Source organism: Drosophila novamexicana, unplaced genomic scaffold (assembly GCF_003285875.2).
Source record: "Drosophila novamexicana strain 15010-1031.04,08,12 unplaced genomic scaffold, DnovRS2.1 tig00000644-arrow-pilon, whole genome shotgun sequence".
In the NCBI taxonomy this organism is placed as follows: Eukaryota; Metazoa; Arthropoda; class Insecta; order Diptera; family Drosophilidae; genus Drosophila; species Drosophila novamexicana.
In genome coordinates this window covers 1,741,492-1,764,462 of record NW_020824814.1, presented here as the reverse complement: position 1 = coordinate 1,764,462, position 22,971 = coordinate 1,741,492, and the positions used below count along the sequence as shown (strand labels likewise).

The 22,971-nt window shown below is 39.4% G+C and overlaps 1 protein-coding gene across 3 annotated transcripts in view; it reads right to left on the bottom strand.

Moving 5' to 3' along the window:
* Nucleotides 1–2,644: 2,644 nt before the first annotated feature.
* The window catches only part of LOC115762557 (protein boule), a 28,942-nt gene continuing 8,615 nt past the window's right edge, over nt 2,645–22,971 (bottom strand). The window contains exons 2-8 of one of the 3 annotated variants that reach the window (XM_030704835.1): nt 14,763–15,345; nt 14,514–14,667; nt 8,718–8,777; nt 8,537–8,654; nt 8,231–8,322; nt 7,414–7,447; nt 2,645–2,890 (exon numbers count right to left, since the gene is read on the bottom strand). In XM_030704835.1, the coding sequence (XP_030560695.1) occupies nt 2,760–2,890; nt 7,414–7,447; nt 8,231–8,322; nt 8,537–8,654; nt 8,718–8,777; nt 14,514–14,667; nt 14,763–14,884 (711 nt within the window). In that variant the 5' untranslated portion in view covers nt 14,885–15,345 and the 3' untranslated portion in view covers nt 2,645–2,759. Of the gene's footprint in view, nt 2,913–7,413; nt 7,448–8,230; nt 8,323–8,536; nt 8,655–8,717; nt 8,778–14,513; nt 14,668–14,762; nt 15,346–22,971 lie in introns of all 3 variants that reach the window. The other 2 variants (XM_030704836.1, XM_030704837.1) reach the window with 2 other exon arrangements.

Genomic DNA, 22,971 nt, shown 5'->3' with positions numbered 1-22,971 from the left:
TGTACCATATTTTTTTTTGTTTTTTGTAAATATAAATATATATAATATACATATATGTATCTCAGGTTTTTCGTTTATTAAATACAATATAATATAACCATATACTATATATATATAAAACGCGCTCGCGACAAAAAAAAAAAACAATTCCAAATCAAATTTACAACTTGTCTCGCACCCCCCCCCCCCACCCGCTAGCCACGCCCCTCCCCCCTTCAACACACGCCGCCTCTGCCCTTTGCATTAGCGTATTGGAGTGAGAAGTGTTGCGTTGTGTGTGTGGCATTTGAAAAATTCGTACACTTTTTTTTATTTTCGTTTGTTTTAATATATTTTTTAATTATATTTTGTTTTTTTTTTTTAGCGTCAGTCTTGTGTAAATTAAATTTTACTTCAAAAACATTTTAATGCACACACACACACGCGCGCACACATAGACGCGCACACACACACACACACACACATGTGCCACTAAAGGGGCGCTGCATGGGCGGGGGCGAGGGTGGGAGCAGGGGCGTGTCGCACGCGCTTTGCTTGTTATATAAAAAATGCTTCCGCTGCTCGACATCTATATATATATATATATATATATATATATAGTACATATATCTAATAAAATGTATTTCATATATATATACATATGTATGGTATATATATGTATATAAGGTTTAATCAATTCACACGTAGACGTTTTTTAAAAAATGCATTTTCTTATTTAACGATTTTTGCTATAGTACTTGCTTTGAATGAATCGTATAATAAGTTGACGCCATCTAGATATTGTACTTATAACTTATGCGATACACAACACACATATATATATATGCATAGAGATATACACTATCTTTCTATATAGATATACTTGTACGGGAAGAGTGGAGAGAGAGAGACAAAGTTTAGCAAATCAATAATAATTGAACATTTAGATTTCGATTATAGAGGCTGCTTTTCCACATATAGAGTATATATATATATAGAGTATTTGCATGTATATATGTACATACGCTTAAATAGACGATGCCTGACTGCACTGAGATACCCTTGCCAAAGTGAAGAGTATACGATCATTCAACTGGTCTAGAATGTTTCAACCAGGCAGCTATAGCACAAGGAATCTGTCTGCCTTTCACTCGCGCAAGGGTATTCGAGCTTCGGCTAGCCGAATTTGCGACTTTTCTCTGCAGTAATTAGAGCTAATTTGACACAACCGTTTAATTCAACTATTCGTATAACTCACTGAATCTATATAGTTGCCCTCCTCGAAGATTCGTTGCACGTTTGCGAATTTCACTTTGAAGCGTCCTGAAAGTATGCTACAGTTTTTTTGTTGTGCATATTACGTATACGCCACGCGCGCGCATGTGTCTGCAGTGTGTTAGTGTGTGTGTGTGTGTGTGTGGAAAATAAATAAAAGTAAATAAAATCAATAGTTCGTTTCGGGCTCTCATTTATTTGCTTGACAATTGGTAATTGTTGGCTAACTTCGAAATTTAGAAAAAACTTCTATATATACACATATACACAAAGGGCAACGAATTTTGTACGCGCAAGCAGCCAAATAATGCAAGGTATGGTAAAAATACAGAGTATAATACATATATATATATATATATATATGTGTGAGAAGAAACGTTGAAAATTTTGCAAATTGTTGTTGTCGGCCAAAGTGGAAATTGCAGACCTTTATTATATTATATAGAAGAACTACTAATCGGAACGCCAAAATTGAACCCGAAACAAATTAGGTTTGGCCAAACATTGATACTCTACATACGATAACTATATTCGCTTTCGGTATCATTCAACTGAGGGCTACAGTCGATAGCAAAGGACAAAGGGGCGTGGCGGGGCGGGGGGCGGGTGGGTTAGTAGCAAGGAATGGGGCAAGAGACTTGCGAGACGGGGTATTACGTCTGATAGTATGGATTGATTGGGATTTCGTGTTAATCGAAAGAATTCCTGAAGAAGTTTGGATATGCTTTGGTCTCGACTGATCTCTCTCGGCCTACTCTCTCTCTAAGAGGTTAGTTGGGTGGGGAGGGGGCGGAGGGGGTGGGGAAACGACGTTGCGACTTGCTAAAACCCTGCCTAGGCCTGCATACTAGTTGTTGCTTTTGCTTTTGTTGTTGCGGTTGTTGTTGTGGCACGAACTGCAGCCCATTTTGAAAGTCTGGCTTAGAAACGAAACAACGAACAATAGAAACGAAATACAGAAAAACTATGAAACAATTTGAACAATCGGTAAACAAATTAACGAAAAAAATTATGAAACTATTTCAAGTGTGGCGCCACCAATGCTGCATTGTTTTTTTTTTCTGTGTTTTCTTTTAGGTATTTTCTTTCTCTCCTCTCTCTCTCTCTCTTTCTGTCCTGCTCATTTTCCACATTTGCTTTCATTGGCATTGTTTTGGCTCTGCCAGCCCGGTTCTGGTTCGAACTCTGCCTGCTGTGGCTCTCTCTCTCTCACTCTCACTCTCTTTGTCTCCTTTTAGTTTCTCTCTGTCTGCCTCTCTCTCTCTCTCGTTGCACACGCATTGCGGTCCAGGCGCTGGCTTGTTTTTCTTGATATATTTTCTTTTGCTTTTCTTCTCATCTGCGTGTCTTCTGTTTTGTTTTCTTCAATTTTCTTCTGCTTTGCGTATTTGTTTTTTCTTCGATTTGCTTCCAGTTGCTGCTGCTACTGTGTGTGTGTGTGTGTATGTGTGCGTGTCCTATCCGTAGTTTTCTTGAGTTCTTCTGTGTTAGACTAGGCATGGAGACTACATGGACATGCGCCAATTGGTCACCGAGATGTTGCTTTTGCTATTGTTGCGATTGTTATTGTTGCTGCCATCATCAAACTCCCAGGCGGCATGCGGGGGCGCATGATGCGGCATCGGTGGCTGGGTTTCTAATGGAAAATTAAAATGGATCTTGGAATTGGATTGGGGTATCAGACACGGGCTGGCATTACGCATATGCAAAAGCGTTGTGCGTCAAGTGTAAACAAACTAAAAGCAATAATTATAAACAAATAAATAAGAGTTGGAGTGTTTTTCTAGTGTGCGTTCTTCACTTTTTTATGCTAAAAATAATTAAGTAGCTGTTGCTTTATTTACCTTTTTTTTAGTTCTCTTTTTAGCTTTCCTTTCTCGCGTGTGTGTGTGTGTGTGTGTGTGTTAAATAATTGTGATGATCTTTGTCGCTTTTCCACATTTAGTATATATATAATTACACTCTAGAGCTGCGCGTATGTTGTTGTTTTTTATTACAGTTTTCCATTTAATTGCTGAATTCTTTTTTTTTTCTTTTAGGTAGGTTGTTACTTAATTCTAAAAAACGTTGCTCCTAACTTGAGCCGCACTTTAATCAGTTGATTTTTGCTTTAAAATATGTATATATAATATTTTTTTAATATAGATTTTGTTTTTCATTTACTTAGCTTTACAGTTTATGCCTTTTGCTATGATATATATATATTTATTTATTAATTTTTTTTTTTTTAGTTTTCTTGCGTTTTGCTTTGACTAATTTGTGTTCTTATTAGTTGCTGTTCATTTAAATATATAGTACATATACTTATATGCTTTTATGTACGTTATGTATATGTAGTATACAATATAAATATTCACTATATATATATATGTATATACGCATGTATAAACTTAATAGATTTTTTGACGATGGGACACAATCTGCTTCGACTACTGCGCTCAGTTAAAACTTAAGAACCTCTGCCCTCGAGTCAGACAATAAATTGAGTTACAAACAGTTTAAATCTTCAACTTTTTTCATTTATCATTTTGTATGTATGTCAGCAAAAATGTTCATAATAATTATGCCATTTGTATATATATATATATATGTTTTTTTTTTTTAATATTTTCTTTTTAAACCTAAACAATTTATTTATGAATTTTTGCTTTTTGTTTTTCAAAATATCACGTATATATCTTAAGTTATGCCTTGGATTTATTAGTTGCTGTCTGAGGGTGTGTGTGTGTGTGTGTGTGTTGGGTATTGCAGGACATTTACGACTGTACCTCAACAAAAATTCATAACCTAAACTATTTCGCTTTGAAACAAAAATCCGCGACTGGTTTAAGTACACTGCATGTGTGTGTGTGTAGGATGTATGTATGCATGCATGCATGTACGTAAGCATGCACGCATGTACGTAAGCATGCACGCATGCATGTAGGATGTATGTATGCATGCATGCATGTACGTAAGCATGCACGCATGCATGTACGTATATGCATGCACGTATGCATGTATGTATGTATGCACATATGCATGCATGTATGTATGTATGTACGTATGTATGCACGTATGCATGTATGCATGTGGCTTATCTGGTGGTTGTAGTTTTCAACTAGAGCATATTAATTAATTAATTATTGCTTTTATTTTCGTTCTCTTTTTTTTTCTAATTATTGTTACGATTCGATTTTTAAAAATTTGTTTTTTTGTTATATTTAACTATGCAACAATTGAGTTATCATTAAACGTTACAAATTTGTCAACAAGTTGAAGTGCGGCGCAGGCAACGGGGGCGGGGACGAGGGGGAGATGGGATGGGCGACGGCAGCAAGGGGCGTGGGGGGGGGGGGGGGGCGTGTCTACTGCTTGAATTTGCAGGTAATTTGTGAAACCTCTGGGTTCGATTTTCTTTTATTTCATATATATATATATATTTGATTTTGTGGGAGCAAATAAATATTGTTGATCTTAAGGCAAACATACTCGTAAAATATATATATATATTCGATTAATTTTTTTTATTTTTTTGGGTATTATTTAATCGATTTTTCAGCCAAATTTTTGCACCAATTTTTATTAAGCCGCCGTCGCCGTTTGCCTTTGCGCGCCGCAAATATTTTTTCAAATAATTTGATTTTAGTTTTTAGGCCAAGTTTCAACAATGATTACGTAACAAAAAAGGTTTGAAGTTGAATGCTGCCGCTTCTTGCGCTTAGTATTTAGTTTAGTATTAAGTTTAGTATTTTTTTTTTTAGATTTTATGTATGTATTGTATTTAGCTAAATACTCGTGTAACACACTTATTTGAGTGTCTATGTATTGCTTTAGTTATTTTTTTGTTTTTATATCTTTTGAATAGTCTCGCTATGTACTAGGATATAATTAGTATATATATATATATATATGTATATATTTATATATGTATGCATGTATATATATTTGTGTATATGGTATATATTGTGTATATACGTTTCATACTTTTTGCTCTTTTAGCTAGCGCATATTTTGAATATCTTTATTGTATAGGTTCGTTTTTTTCTTCATACTCTTTCACTTTGCTTAAGTACTAATATTTGTTTTTCTTTCTCGGTTTTGCCTTTAGTATTTTAATTCGTTTTAACATCAGTTTTTTGTTTTTTTTTTTGTTGTTTTCTTCGTTAAGACTACAATTTCGTTCAGTTTACTTTTTGCTTGGCTTACAAATATTCTATATAACTTACGCATGTATATATATATGTATATTAGTTATGTGTGTGTGGGTGTGTGTGTGGGTGTGTGTGTGTGTGTGTGTGTGTAGTTGCGCGCCTTCTTTGTGCGGCGTTTCTTTTTTTAAACTAGTTACTTTTTGTTTTTGCTTTGTATTGCTGTATGTGTATAACATTTACCGTTATCATTTACAGTTACATTTACATTTACGTGTGTGTGTGTGTGTATTTTATATAAATTAATATTTATGCATAATTTATGTCTTTCAACTTTCGTTCTGCTGCCCGCCCCGCTGCACGCTCTCTTATACTTTGCGTTCGCGTTTCTCTTCTACCCTCTCTCTCTCTCTCTCTTGCTGCTCTACTGCCTCAATAAATAATATTCTAGCTGACTTGACTTGCTTCTCTCTGTGTGTGTGTGTGTGTGTGTATCTGTCCCATTTGTGCTAAATAACCCAAAATTATATTTCTACATATAAATTTATTTTTGCTGCTTATTTCTGTCTTTCATTTGCCGCAGCAGCTGCAACAATGTTGCCTGCATATAACCCCCTCATACCAGCCCCCCCACTTCCCCTCTGGCAGCCCATCCATTTCCGCTAATTGCACATTATTAAATGTTGCGACTGAAGTACAGTCAAGCCCGACTCGCCGCCCCGCTACCCCACGCACTTTAGCCAGCTCCATCAACTAAAAACATAAGCTGCTTATGCACTCTTATATATGTATGCATGTATGTGTGCATGCGTGCGTATGCATGTGTGTGTGTGTGTCCTTGGTTGATTTCCAACTGTGTATCTATACGTATCTATAGAAAATGTAGCTACAAATTTATTATAATATACTTTAGCAGCTGCTGCTGTTTAAATAAATTCTATTAATGCTTTGTTGTTGTAGTTGTAGTTGTTGCTATTGTTGTTCTTGTAGTAAGTAGCATCAGTATTGTTGTTGTTGTTGTAGTAGTTGTTGTAGTTGTTGCTGCATCCTCAAAGTTAACAGGGATAAATGCCTACAAGAAACAGTCGAAGAACATTTTGCATACATTTCAAAACATATTCATCTGTGTGTGTGTGTGTGTGTGTGTGTGTGTGCTCACACAACTACATGTATACACGTTAGCTACAATATTATGCACAGGCAACACAACAAAAACAAGAATTAATTAAATGGCGCAAAAAATAAATAAAATTAAATTTTTGTTTGCCTTTTTTCTTTTTTTGACTAATTCTCCTAGGGCGCCCCCTAGCTAAGGCGCGTGGGGGCGTGGCATTTAACTAATAATTGACGCCTAGAGCGCAGTGTGTGTGCGTGTGTGTGTGTGTGTGTGAGTTAAATTAAAAATATACTAAATTAATTTAGCAATTAAAATTATAACTAAATTTAGATTTGTTTGTTGTATTTTGTGCGGCTGCGGGCAACTGCAGAGAGCGATGCGGGGATTTGCAGCGTTGTTCTAGTGGCTGTTGTTGTTGTTGTAATTGTTGTTGTAGTAATTGTTGTTGTTGTAGTTGTAGTTGTAGTTGTTGCTGTTGCATCTGCTGTTGCTGCTTGTTGTTGTTGTTGTTGTTGCTCGGGCAGCTCTCAACGATAAATCTTTGCGATTACGAAAATTTGTTGTTCTAGTTGTTCTGGTTGTTGTTGTTGTAGTTGTTGTTGTTATGGTTGTTGTTGTAGTTTGGTTTTATTTAACCTTTGAACGGCGTTGAATTGTTGTGCAGCAAGAACCGAAAGAAAGAAAGATAGAAAAACAAAGCGTATACAAAGAGGTGTGTGTTAAAAACTACAGCAAAAATACAGTTAAATACGGTTATATAGATATATAGGTAGATATATATATAGGATATATATGAGCAAGCATCTGAGAACAAAGTGTGTTCAGGCAAAGGTAGCGAAAGAGAGAGCGAGTGAAAGCACGCTAGGCAGAGAGAGAGAAAGTAAGAGAGTGTGAGCATTGCGCTCTATTTACCTTGATAGTTCTGAGGCCAAATGGTGGGTACATTCTGTAAAAAAAAAAGAAAGAAAAAAAAAGGAAGTTTTAGTATTACAAATGAAGGCTTTGAGGATAATTTCTATGTGGCGCCATCTATTGAGCAGAGCAGGTCGATCTCTATTGAATGGCAGACTATTCCCTGAACTCAAGGCGAGGCCATATTATGATATATGTTTCAACTATTCTATTCGTTCCCATTTAAACTCAATTAAAATGAAGGATTTTTTCTATGTGGCGCCCTCTATTGATCGGAGAATGTCAGATTATTATTATATAGATGGTAGAAAATTCTCGGAATCCCAAGATAAGCCAGTTAGCCGAAGGATAGTCGATAGCGTTAGAGTTCCTTTAAGGATAGTTTGGTTAAGAAATATCCTTCAGCTATTCTGTATTGTTCTGATGAAAGTATCGATATAAGAGTATATACTCAAGAAACCCATTTCAGTGAAAGTCTTCTATCCCAGAGAACCCTCTTTAAAAGTCTTTCTTAATAAATATCCAAGAATATATATCTAAAAGAGAAACATTTCTTTCCCAGCAGCCTGTAGCTATTATAAGATCTTTAACCTTGGAATATACCACAATATATATCTAAAACAAAAAACATTTCAGGGAGTATCCATAAAAACCATATCCTAGAATCCCCTAAAAGAAAATGCTATTCTGTATTTTGGAATCGAATATCAATCTATCTAGTATCTGATATCTATCCATCTAGTATCTGATATCTATCCATCTAGTATCTGATATCTATCCAAAGTATAGTATATGGTATTTTGTTGTTAGTACTCACCATTGGCACGCTGTAGTACTGATAGAATGGCTGATATTGCATGGCTGAAGGTGGGTAGATGGCTGGCACGCCAGCGGCTGTAAAGTCAGTAACTAGTTTTGGTTAATTTGTCCGGCGTTACATAGATTGTATATAGATGTGTTGTTTGTTGTTGTTTCGTTTAAGAGGAGAAAGAGAGTAAAAATTGGAATATAAAAAAGAAAATATCGTTTTATAAAACACAACTTAAAGCCATATAAGAACTTGGAATCGTAAACAATCTCTCTGATAAAACTATGAGAAACTTTATCTCAAAATCTCTCTCACCTGGCGGATAGACGGCAGCGGCAAACTGATCCATCGGTATATTGCTAATCGGTGCCGGCGGCGTGGTGGTATAATAAACGGCTCCATTGGTGGCCACAATCGACTGCAGCGGATTGGGCTAAACAGCAAATACGATAATATAATATAAACAAGATAGAAAAGCTCTTCAGCTGAGACTCACCTGTTTCTTGATGGCTGGCGCAATGTTCAGCTTGCGATCACGCAGCACCACGCACTCACCCTGAGAGCAGAAGGCAGAGTTAAAGCCAGCGGGGAAGAGAAGAGAGTGTATGCATATTTAGTAGAGAATTTTTATAATTTTTCTTCTTTTTTCTTTGTGGTAAGAACTTGTGTGTGTGTGTGTGTGTGTGTGTTGTGTGTTGTGTGTGTGGCATCAACAGACAAGCCAAACGAAATTCAAATTGGAAATTCAAATCGAACGCAGCAGCATCAAAAAAAATGAACCAAAAGAAAATTAAATAAAAGGCACAACGCTTTTGTCTTTCAACGTGGAACAACAATTTTACTTCTTATTCTTCTTTTTTTCTTTTGTGGCAGCGGCAGAGCCCAAAAATGTGGAAAAACACGTGCCAAGCCAAAAAAAAAAAAAAAAAATTATATAAGAAACAAAATACCATTACCAAAGTATGTATATCAAGTAGTATAGTATATAGTTTAGGCATTGTTTTATGTGCGTGTTTTATTACAAAATGTCATGTACTGCAATTCGGTTTGGAATGTTTCATTTTGGTTTTGATTTACGCGCGCGGCACATACACTGGAAGAAAAACAATAACTCAGTTCTTAACAAACGTAAAAAACACATCAACAAAATATTGAACTCAAGCGTTTTTTTTTTTAGATTAAAGCTTCCATCAGTTTGGCTTTACAACAATTTACGCAATTCTCACGCGCAACAATCAAATTTAACTATTATCATACTTTGGTTCTAATTCAGGAATGCCAACACCAAATCGTACAGTTATATATTATATATATGTGTGTAGAATACTCAGAATTTATGGGTTAGTTGGAGAAATGGGATACTATAATATCGAGAATGGATCTGACTTGGATCGGACTATAAAGCTAACAGTAATACGTTATCGGGTTGCCACCTAGTTATTTTATTTGAATGGGGTTGCCACCTAGTTGTTTATTTGATTGGAGTTGCCACATAGTAACAGTGCGTAAGATTTTGACATGAATTTCCACTAAAAAATCGATGTTCAGATTTTAATGCCAGATTATTCTAGAAGGAAAACTATGCATAAAAAGCCAAACCTTGTGAAAATCGGATGAGATTTGACCGAGTTATGGGGTTGGGAAATTTTGACCCATGTCTATATACGAATCTTGGGGGAAGATTTGGACATGAATTTCGACTAAAAAATCGATGTTCAGATTTTAATGCCAAATTAATCTAGATGGAAAACCATTAAGAAAAATACAAATCTCGTGAAAATCGAATGAGATTTGACCGAGTTATGGGGGTTGTAAATTTTGACCCATGTCTATATACGAATCTTGGGGGAAGATTTGGACATGAATTTCGACTAAAAAATCGATGTTCAGATTTTAATGCCAGATTATTCTAGAAGGAAAACTATGCATAAAAAGCCAAACCTTGTGAAAATCGGATGAGATTTGACCGAGTTATGGGGTTGGGAAATTTAGACCTATGTCTATATACGAATCTTGGGATAAGATTTGGACATGAACTTCGACCAAAAAATCGGTGTCGGGATTTGAATGCAAAATTGATCTAGAGGGTAAAACATGTACAAAAAACCAAACTTTTTGAAAATCGCTTGGGTTTTGACCGAGTTACGAAGGTGGGAAGTTTCGACCCATGTCTATATACGAATCTTGGGATAAGATGTCAATATATGAATCTTGGGATAAGATTTTGACATGAATTTCGACTAAAAAATTTGTGTTCAGATTTAAATGCAACATTGATCTAGAGCCCAAACCATGAACAAAAAACCAAACCTCGTGAAAATCGGTTGAGATTTGACCGAGTTATGGGGGTTGGAAATTTTGACCCATGTCTATATACGAATCTTGGGATAAGATTTGGACATGAATTTCGACTAAAAAATCGATGTTCAGATTTTAATGCCAGATTATTCTAGAAGGAAAACCATTAAGAAAAATACAAACTTCGTGAAAATCGGATGAGATTTGACTGAGTTATGGGGTTGGGAAATTTTGACCAATGTCTATATACGAAACTAAGGGGTAAGATTTTGACATGAATTTCGACTAAAAAATTTGTGTTCAGATTTAAATGCAAAATTGATTTAGAGGGTAAACCATGCACAAAAAACCAAACTTTTTGAAAATCGCTTGGGTTTTGACCGAGTTATGGAGGTGGGAAGTTTTGACCCATGTCTATATACGAATCTTGGGACTATTATGTCGAAAGGATTCCGAATTGGATAAGACTGTAAAGCTAAAAGTAATACGTTATCGGGTTGCCACCTAGTAGTTTATTTAAATGTAGTTGCCACCTAGTTAAATTGCGTGACATAACAGCCCAATGATTTCTGATCGAATGTATTGTGGGCCTCCTCTAAACTGGTTATTATGTCGAATGGATCCGACTTTTCTGTAAGGCTACAAATAATACGCTAGGCAAACTAAGCAAGGATTACTTTTATGGAGTTGCCACCTAGTAAAATATTGTGGTGTTCCAAAAAATAGATCTACAAGCTGGTTATATTAAGATTTTGGGTATTACCATGTCGAATGGATATTCGACTTGTCTGTAAAGCAACCAGTAATACGTTATGTCATGTTGCCACCTGGTCGAAAGCTATGCAGGGATTATATCTTGCATGGAGTTGCCACCAAGTGAGAAGTGCGTCACAACAATTGTGGGATTTCCTGTAATTCTATGAAAGATTTTGAAATGCTGTCGATAGGGTTTCCCTTTATTTCTTCCCTTTACCTTTATTGAAAGGATTCCTTCATATTTTAGAAAGGAGGGCTTTCCCGTTTAGGGAAAATGGGGAGAGGATTTGTTCAAATTCCTTTTTGCTTTGCTGAAAGGATTTCTTTGTATTTAGCGTAAGCTTTTCCAATGCTATCGATAAGGTTTCCCCGCTTTAATCGCTTTCTACTGTGCCTGGCCTGGGCGGCACTTGTCAGTGCGCGGGTCAGTTTAACTTTAATTGGCAATTAGGCGCTGATAGCCGCAGCAATTTGCACTTGAAATGCATGAAAAGCCATCATAATGGGCGCACGCATTTAACCACGGACGCACCCATGGCGGAGTTGAGGCCTAAGCAAATATTTACGGAGCAGCTGCTGCTGTTGTTAAACGAGCGCAGGGCCTCGAGTTTTTATACATTTTCTGGCCGTATCCTTTGACCGCTGCAGGGCAAAACAGAGCACAGTCTTTTCATTTGGCCCTCAAAGCATAAAAGACGTCAAGCAACACAAGGATAAGCGTCCATAACACAAAAGGCCGACCCACAGTTATAAATAAAAAGCACAAAAAAAACAAAAGAGTTGCTCACGGTGCTCGGGCGGACGTGCGACCCACTTTTGTCTTGGGTGAATTTAATTAAGAACCCTCTCAAACGGCTTCAATGCTGGGCCCCTTCTTTGTTGCCTTTCACACACACACACACACACACACACACACACACACACAAAAAGGACAACAAGAGGCGGTTCTCTCTGGTCCAGTGTCTTACAACATTTATAAAGTGTGGAAAGCAAGACCCACACCGGAAAATCCCTATGGTCAGCTGGCATGCGCATTAATAAACGCATTCAAAATGTTTTGGCCAAAGTAACATTTCAATTTTGGTATCGAGTGCGCCTTTGAAGTGGAGCCCAATCGGTCTATTGACTGTCTATATATGTATGTATGTGCAGCTCGATGTGTATGAGTGTGTGTGTGTGCGTGCGTGTGTGTTTTGTGTGTTGCCTTGGTAATTATGTATACTAATGTGTGGATTTAGTGCGCTATCAAAAAACATATACACAGGAGTTTAGTAAACGCCAAGAGATGAGTGAAGAGCTGCTCGTGTGTGCGTGTGTGTGTGTGTGTGTATGTTAGTATGTAGGCGTGTGGGCGTGTCTCTGTGGCTTGTATATCTCTGCACGTTGTGGTTGCCGCAGACTAGGTCTATAAGGCTGGGAACTCTATTTGGGCGGTAGCTTTAACTCGAACACAAATGAAATTTTTGGGTAAACGAAATTTAATTAGTGCAAATGTCTGCATATATATATATAAATGGGTGTATGTGTGTGTGTGTGTGGGTGTGCGTGTGTGTGAGTGTGTGTGTTGTGTGCGCATTAAAACCTCGTTAAACGTTGCCACGGCTGGCAGGCCCAGAGAGCGTACATTGTTGTCGCTGCCTGAGGCTGAGGGGGCGGCGGGGGCGGGACGGTAGGCGAGTTGTTAAAGCATGTAAGCATACAAGGACACACACACACACACATACGCCAATACACCTACTTATGTGTGTGTGTGTGTGCAACACACTGAAAATGTGCAAAGCGCCAGCAGCGCAATAACAATGCACATTTAATGACAAGTGGAAAACTTTTTCACTTAATGTATGCCACATACACACAAAAGACACACGTTGGGCAGGAGGGAGAGGCGGGGGGGAGGTGGGGCAGCAGCTGGCTGTTATGCAACACTCTAATCAAAATGCAATACAATTTCTAATAAGGCTCTCTCTCTGTGGCAGCCCCAGAGCCCGTCAGAATCTGCTGTCTTTATTTAGGAACTCGTTTAGCTAAATGGGATGAGCAGTAGGCGGGGCAGAGGCGGAGCAGAGGAGGGCGTGGTGCGTGGGTTGACCCAGCAACTGAACTTTTATGGTGACAGCTAAATAGTAACCCCGCCCCGCTCCGGCCCGCCCCACCCCCTTCCATTCATTGCATTTTATACAAATTGCATAATTGAGAAAAATTATAGTTGTAAATATCGCAATGAAAAATATCGAAATAAAATTCGTTTCAAAAATATACAGCAAAAAATGCACTAGGCTCTAGCTCAATATATTTATATATATATATATGCTATATAGACGTAAGATCTACAATCTATAAACAAGACCGAGGCGTGGGCAATTAGCTAATTTGTTTAATTTGCGCAAAACTGGTTAGAAAAGAGAAAAATTATTGAAAATTGAAAATAAATGAATGTTTTAACGGTGCAACGAACTCAACACGAACTTGTGTTATCGATAACAGTTATCGATAACAACAAATGAAAACGGGACAGCCGTCGCTAACGAGCTAACAAATGCAATTTGATGTGTCTTACTAAAGCTATGTTAAAGTGTGTCTAGATGTGTGTGTTGCTGTGTGTGTAGGTGTGTGTGTGTGTGTTGGTGTGTTTATGAATGTAATATAATGTAACGTAACGTAACGTAACGCAACGGAAACGTAACTCGGAAACGTAACTCAACAAAAACGCAATTAGAAGAAAATACAGAAATACATAAGAATTACAATTTGCCGTCCGTACCGTCATCGATAGACATCGATAAATCGATAAACGATAAATATCATCGATACACGTTTAGTTTCGTGGCACGCTCATACAGCTCATACAAGTGGCAGGTGTGTTGACGGCGTCGCTTTGTGTTGTTGCTTGCACACACACACAAACACACACACACACACACACAGACACACAATCACACACAATAGCGTGGAGTGCACGTGTGTGTGTGTGCGCGCGTGGTGTCTGTGGGTCAGGTAATGCCCTAAAAGATCGGAGGCACATTATAACGTTTGCAGCTGTTTTTGTAAGTGAGTGTAAGGTGAGTGTGTGTGTGTGTGTGTGTGTGTGTGTGTGTGTGTGTGTGTGTTGGTGTTGGTGTTGTGGTCTTCCCGTTACAAAAAGCATCAGAAATCGAAAAATCATAATCGATAGTTAATCGATAAATTAACACAGGCGACATTAGCAAAATTATGTGCGGGCACAAACATTTCTACTTACATCCGCCTGCAGTCTTTGCGCCTCCTGCTCTGTCTCAAAGGTAACAAATCCGTAGCCCTTGCTAACACCGGCACGATCCACAATTATCTTTGTACTCTTCACGGTGCCGTAGGCGCTGAACACACGCGTCAGATCCGCCTCGGTGGTGTCGCCACTGTGGAGAGATCAGAGAGATCAGAGAGAGAGAGAGATCAGTATGAATCTAGTTAAGGCTGCAAGCCAAGGTCGGGCTCAGCTGGGTTTGCTTACCTAATGCCGCCCACAAAGATGCGATTCGGGATAAGTGTGCCGTATTTGGGCGCTGCCAGTGGCGCCTCCAGTGCACCGGTTGGCGCTGTGGCCGCAGCCGGTGCGGCTGTTATTTTGTGCATTTCGGCTGGTGTCGTCTCCAGACGAAAGTTGGCACCGAAGGGCAGAATCTTGAGGCTGTTTTTCTTAAACGTGGGCGCGCAAGAAATTCGATTCCAAAAGCGTGAGAGACTCTCTCTCTCGCTCACTGCGTCTCTCGCTCTCTCTTCTTTCTCTAGCTCTTGTAGAGAGTTATCCTGTGGCTCCTTCTGCTGCTGTTGGGGCTTTTACGCGGCGTTGGTTCGTTCTGTGTTGCTCTTGTCTAGTCTAACACGCATTAATATTTGTTTGTGGGCTGGCGACCGTCGTACCGTCGTCACGTCAGGTCGAGTCGGGTCAGGTCAAGTCACGTCGCGTTTTGCTACTCGTTGCGTTTTCCAGTTTCTTTTCTCAGCGCCTTATGCTGTATGTGTGCGTTGTTGTTCTTCAGCTTTTATAGTTTTTTTTTTTTACGAAAAAAATGCTAGGTTTGCTTTGTCCAAAACTAAGGGAGAGACAGAAAGAGAGAGCATTAAAATACGTTTCAGTTAGGCAGAGGCAAAAGCAGCCTCTGCTGCTGCAGCTGATCTTCGCCTGAAAAATTGCCCCCTACATTTCGAAATGCATCTATTTTGGGAACACAGCGACGACATATGTCACACGAGAGACCTGGCAATACGCTAAGGAGAACACAGAGAGCGACAATGAGCGAGAGAGAGAGGGCGAGGGAGAGGGAGAGGTAACTCGGAGACGCTGGCGACACATGTGTGCGCCATAAATTCACCTTCAGCCGCGGCAACCAAATAGCGCAGAGAGTTTAAATTTAACAACAAGCGGCGGGCAGACAACACAAAGTTGTTGACTGTCAAACGGCAGCAGCAACAATAAAATGCCCAAAATAATGTATCTAGCAGATGCATAGATATATATATGTACTTATTTACAGTACGCGCTCGCCAATTGAAACGACTAGATACTTGAATATATATAAAGGTGCATTTTTTAAGAGCAATCAATGAAGAATCCTTTATTTAAGATTAATAAATATTCTGCAAGATATCTAAACCAATTTGAAAAGGCTGTCGGCTTCAGTTGAAAGATATTTAAACCAATTTCAATAGGAGTACGAATACGTGAATATATAAAGGGACTTAAGCAAGTCCCAAAGGTAAACAAAAAGTAAATATCTAGTCGTTTTCCAATTTCGTCCTCATTTAGTATTGTTTGTTTTCCTTATCGAGTGCCCACTGTACACGACACTCTAGCTTAACATGAGGCAGAGTTCAATTAGCGAAAAGCTTAATGTTTGCTCAAAGTCGTATCTTAACTCACAATCCAACTTGCAGCACATATACACGCTTCTACACCCTCCTCCTACCCCCACCTGCACACCCCTAACACCTCACACCCCCTGCTTATTGCTAACTACACCTACAAAGAAGAAAAAAAAACATAATTATAATTTCATTAGCAATCAATAAGTCCAAATTGCTGGCGCTTTATCGAGAACCAAGGTTTGTTTATATACGTGTAATGTGTGTGTGTGTGCGTGAGGGTGTGTGTGTGTGTGTCGTATCTGTGGGTCAGCTAATGTATCTACACGTGATTATTGCTCACTTCGGTTCGCTTCGTTTCTTGGTGCCAACTCTTGTGGTCATAAATCAACCAAAATATATATAAAAAACCAGAACTAAATATAAATATGAAGATGTATCTATATATATATATATATACGAAATATCTGTAGCGATTGCTGCTCTCATTAAATCACGTCACATTTCCAAAGATTTATTTAAAGCGCATATAAATTTGTGTTTCTGTTTTTCTTGAAAAAGTGAACTTAATGAAAAACTAAAAGCTTTGCGTCTAGCGGATGTATCTGCACAACTGTTGCCCTAAGTGTGCCCCTCATTTGAGTTGCTCGGGGAATGAAATACTTATGAGATGATGCCGCAAGTAGTTAAAATGTACGACGAGCAATTGCATTATTTAAATGCCCTGAAATTGGCAAAGTCAGCGAGCTAACAGAGGTCAACCGGAAAATCACGGCAAACATGACAACATGAGCGCTATCAGCGGAATTTAATCAACAGCAGCCAAGCGGCCATCGTGTCGAGAGAGAATTTACACCCACCGCCCACAGCACACCTGGTTTTGTGTCGACCACTCGACAATATATTGCAAAATTCCGCGTGCGAAAATTGCACGCGTAATGCCAATGAAAACGAACCACCAAAGAATTTAATAATAAAACACAAACATTTCACAGACTGTGGGCACATGATAGCAAGCGCGCGAGCATTTAGCGGAATGTTAAGTGCTCCATATTAAAGTTATCGATTAACGCTGGAATTTTAATTGCTACAACACTGGAGGGTAAATTATCGATTAACGATATGATTTGACAGTCGCAAGTAACGATATAGTACTTAATGCAAGTAATTATACGAATTATCGAAACATTAAAAAAAATGCAAAATACCGATATTTTCGATAGGTTTATTATCGACATTGCCAGAAGAGAAAGTATCGATTTAAAAACCATTTCAATATTGTTTCGATATAAATTACTACAACACTAGAAGGTAAAATTTCGATTAACGATAACGATATTATTGAAATTATTTTTGATAGCTTTAAGAGTTATCGAAAGTAATTAAAAGCATCGATTTAATTACCGTATCAGCAACATTATCGATAGGTTAAAAGTATCGACCAGCGTATCGGCATTGTTATCGATATTTTCGATAGCTTAAAAGCATCGACCATCGTATTAACATTGTTATCGATATTATGGAATGTGTTGCCTTTCTCGAAATGTTAAATCTTTCCATTCGAAAACATTTTATGCTAATTATCGACAAATTGTAAATTATCTATGTGGGTTATTTCCTGTTTTGCAACAGCTAATCCTAAAATCCTGATGTGCTGATGTGCTCATCAAAAATTTATTTCACAACTGCAAATGTATTTCAGTGTTGCCCACACACACACACACACACACATACACACACACACACAAATATGTACAGCTCACCCACACACAAGCATATTCATGTTGTTAGCCTTGATGTGAGGCATTTTTGATTGCCTGCAGGGCAACAGAAATCAGATTCAGCCATGCAACAATTCAACAATTCTGGGAGCTGCAAGCCCCACAACAACATTGTAGCATTCCGCCAACTAGAATACCCTGTACGTCATCTCAAATGGGTCAAGGGTATGACAGGCAAGAGGTCTGTCAGGTTCTGTTCCCAATCGTAAAGGTAGCCTCAAGAACAGTGGGAGGAAAGACGCAATTACAGGGTATCTGCTAGCTCGTCCCTACCTACTTTCTTGTTTACATTGTTTTGCAATCTTCTACACGTTTTACTTCTTTTTTGGCACATTCAAGCGCAACTTGGGCAATTAGGACAATGCAATTAGTAAGCGCCAAACTATTAAATAACCAGCCGGGAGTGCAGGCAGCCGAGAGAAATGCCGAGAGTGAAAGGGTGAGAGTGAGACAGCACGAAAATCGCGTGCAACATTTGACCTATTAAAATGGCAAAATGTGGGCCCCGCTGGAGCTGTGCTCGCAAATAGGAAGGAGGGGCTTAGAGATGGCAAAGGCAAGGGAAGGAGCACACGTAACTGCCCACACGAGATGCATACAGACAAAAGTTGTAGATAAAAATAGTGCAAGAGCTCTGTGGCAGGCAGTTACCTGAGCGCCGGCGGCGTGTCCTTGCCAAAATAAAGAAAAACAAAATAAAGAGAATGTGGGGAAAGGATAGCCAAGGCAAGCGATAGTGAAAGGCTGATAAAAGCCTGAGCTACAGGAAGCATAGGAAACGCAGCAACGCCTTGAGACTAGCACAACAGGAAGCACACAGACACGATGCAGGGGCAGGGGCAGGTGGCAGGTGGCAGGTGGCAGGGGGTGAGGTGGGTTGGTGCTGTTGGCAACAAGCTGATAAGCGTATGTAAGTCACATAAGGACAATTAGCCAAAAGCTCAAGAGGCTTTAAGCCTTTTCTTTTTTTGGCAGCAAAATCCGAATAGCAAACAAGCTGAGCTAAAAACTTGGCTGGCTGCGTGCGCGTGCTGCTTCATAAGTTGGCCAAAATGTGCTTACCAGGCAGGCCAGGAGGAGGGGGGGGGGGGGGGGGGTTGGTGGTGGCATGCTGGGGCGACCTGCACTCAGTCAAAGGTCAATTGAAGTTGCGGCCGAGCAGACAGCCAGCGACAGCAGCCAAGTCAAGTGTAATACGAGAAAGCGCAAAAATGGCACACCAATACACACACACACACACAGCACACACCCGCACACACACACACACACAGAGACACAGCTGGTGACTGACAGCGCGCCGGAAGTGGCTGGCATTTCAGCTCACACCAAAAAGAAGAAGAAGGACCAGAAAAATGTTACACAATCCTTGAGTGTGTGTGCAGGACGTGCTGCTGCTGCTGCTGCCGCTTTGGGTGTCAGTCAAGTGAAAGGAAATTGTAGCTAACACACACAGACACGAAAGATAGGGAGGGCGGGTGTGGGGAGCAGCAGAGAAGGCAGAGGGCTGCGGCAGACATACCAACAGACAAACATCATCATGATGCGGCCTGATGAGTGGGTGGGAGAGCGGCAAATTGATGGCTTGCCAGGCTGCCAAACCCCTGTACCGAGTGTGTGTGTGTGTGCCATGCTTGTGTGTGTGTGTGGCACACAAAAATCCATAATCCTCAGAGCGAGCAGCGAGTGAAGCCGCAGCAGCAAAAGGGAAACGACAAACTACAAAGCGCGAGTCAGAACAAAAAGACATATATACATTAATATATTATGAGACGAGTACGCGAGAATGCGCGACTAACAGATATCCTGTAGACAGATGAATGATGCCAAAAAGCCACGGATAGATCGATATTGATCAATTTTAAGGTTTAGAGGAAAGATCTGATTATATCTGAGATCGAATCGATTATAAAATTTGCAACACATGCTTCCAAGGTTTTTCAGACCGATATTTATCGATTTTTGGAAATTATCGCATTACACTTTATGGCCTGATATATTCTATACCCATTTTCATAGGGTACAAGGGCATAAAAAGTGTGTATGTGTGTGTGTGTGTGAAAAGCTGAAGCAAAGTTGAGCGAAACAATGAAACTTTGCCGCAGCAGCGTTAAATTGTTTGATGTGTGTGTAACCCACACACGCACACAGTGACACCCAAACACACACACACACACAGAGATACATATACACACATATAAAAACTGTGTCCAACTGTGCCGTGTTTGTATTTGGGTTTTTTGGGTTTCAATATTTGCGCAGACTTCGCATCGCAACTTCAAGGCTCGCTTTGAATCCATTTTTTCCTCCCTCCAGCAAAACGCACAGCCCTCCCTACCTCCCTCCCTCCCTAACACGCCCCCCTTTGCCAAGTGCGGTTTGGATAAAGTTTGTCAAGCATTTTGCAAATGATTTATTGCCACATCAGAGAGAGAGAGAGACAACGTTGCGTATGAGCGATAGATGTTGCTAGGAGATGAGCCACGCCTCCCTCCTCGACACGCCCAACCACAAAGGATTTAAGTGGCATTTGATATAGCGTCAGGGTCTAGCTATAATATCTATTAAATTTTTGAGCCAAATTAAGTCATTAAAAACCGATTTCAATTTCGATACGGGCTTTGCTCAATTCTCCTTTCATAGCACACGCTGCGTATGCGTAATATGCAAATTAATTATCAGTGCACGGTTGAGGGGGAAGGGTGTGTGGGAAGGGTGTGTGTGTGGAGGGAGAAGAGCGAAAAAAAAATAGAAATGCAATCACGAGAAAGCAACGCAAAAGGCAACAAGGCGAACGTTGAGTGCAAAGAAAATGGCCCAAAAGTGTGACTTGGCTATGCAAAGAGGCGCGGGAAGGGGAGCGGCGGAGGGGGTGGGGTGTTGACTGCGAGGTGTGCGTGTCTGTGTGTGTGTGTGTGTGTGTGGCTGCCAACTATTTTTGTAGACGCAGCTGCCTTTGTGAGGCTGTCTTTTTTTTTGCCTTTCATTCCTTGGGCCAAGGCATAAAATTAAAATGCGACGAAAAAAAAAATGATTCAGACAATGTGGCGTGCGAGCGAGATAGACACAATGTGGGTGTCGCTGGGCGTGTGTGTGTGTGTGTGTGAAAAGTGAAAAAAGCGCAGCTGAGCACGTCATCAAAAGCGTCTCTAGCTTCTGCTGCTGCTCTTCTTTATTGCTGCTGCTCTCTGCCTCTGCCGCTGCCTCTGCCGCTGCCTCTGCCTCTGCCGCAGTCGCTTTTCCGACTGCAGCCGTGTGCAACTGCATTTGCATCTCTGCCAGCTCGTTGATGTACAGACACGTCTAAAGCATGGGCCAACTACACTCGCAGAAACTGTTCAGGTTCAGTTTAGAATTAGCCAGAATATGCCATAATCAAATTTGTATTTAGGAAAATGTTTGATTTTTCTCAGTGTATACACAAGCACCTTCTCCCCTTGCTTGAATTGGCAAGAATATGCCATATTTAAATTAGTTAAACGAACTTCTTTTGAATCAGCACAATGTATATGCTTACTTTCTCACAGTGTAGACACCTTTTTACATGGTGGGGGATGAGGAAATTCATCTGACGCGCCGCCAAAAGTATGAAACGTATTTGTGTTTGGGAATTGAAAGCCAAATTAATGCTTAATTTCTCTCAGTGTAGACACTGGGCAAATTCATCTGACGCGCCGCCAACATTTTCGCTTTTGTTTCGACGTCAACAACAAAATGGCCACGCTTTTTTTTCTTTTGGCTCGTTACAAATTTGCGCCTCAACCTCAACCATTAAGCGAGTTATTTGCCCACCCCATTGTCCGTCATGGCGAGTGCAGACTGTGGCACAGATTTTGCCAAAAGTGCGACAAGAAAATCGGTTTAATTTCTAGCTATAATTTCTGTTATAAAATAAAGTTATGCAAATTACATGCGAGCCACTAAATGCAGCTTAAGATACTTGGAAGCCACACACGCAAAAGCACACACACACACACACACACACACACACACACACAGAGGCAGAGGCAGAGGGCAGCAGTCACACGACCAGCGTGAAAACTTTACAACTTGCCATGCAAAAAGTTAACAAAAAGTTAAGTCATAAAACGTAACATAAAATAGAGAGAGATATTTATATGCATATATAATTCAGAAATATATATATATAAAAATACACTGTGCGAAAAAACGTCAAGTGCATTTATGCTGAAACCAAATGCGATAATGCAAAAACTAATTAATTAAATACTAGCTCAAATATTTGTACTATAAACGAGGTCGAGTGTTAAATGTTGTTCCCTAAAGTTCTTGATGTTTTCGCCGAGTGTACATACATATTTATATATAGATATATATTCAGCTGCTTGTGTCTTGGTCGCAAAAGCAAGGCGAAAAAGAGAGTCAACACAAATTGAAATACTGCTGAAAAAAAGCGGGAAAATTGTGGAAAATAAGTTAATTACACGCAGTTTCATTGGATTTCAGTATAGACAATAGCATCATCGCATCGTTAGATCAATGGATGTCATTAGCACAGCTGTTTAATGCCGACTACAAAAAATGCCCGCAAATAGACGCAATTGAATAACTTAATTATGAATCGACTAACCGGAAATCCACAGAGAGGAGAGAAGGCGGCGGGGGAGAGGGGGTAGTAGCCCCTACGTATTATATGCCAAAGATGCGATCTCAATAATCAGATCAGAAAAAAGTGTTTTTTTTTCTTATATGCAAATGTGAGTGCGCGGAAATAGGCATTTTTCTTGATAAATAAGTAGATGGCTGTTGAAAAGTGTTAATTGCGTGTAAATGTTTCGTTTTTTTTGTTTAATTATATAAGAATACATATATACATAAGACTATACAAGGGCGTATTATTGTCAGTGTAAGAGTTTTACTGAGAATAATTGTCTTGAACCTGGTTATACCCCTTATACTTATATATAAGTATTATATATTTTGAATCTTTCTCTACTTGGCAGATAGTATTCATAGTTGTCATAGGAACGAACCTTCAGAAACGAAATGTTCCTGTCTAAGCTGACTAAGTTCTTAATCATGTTGGGCTACTTTGTCAAGCAGAGAATCAATCCTAAA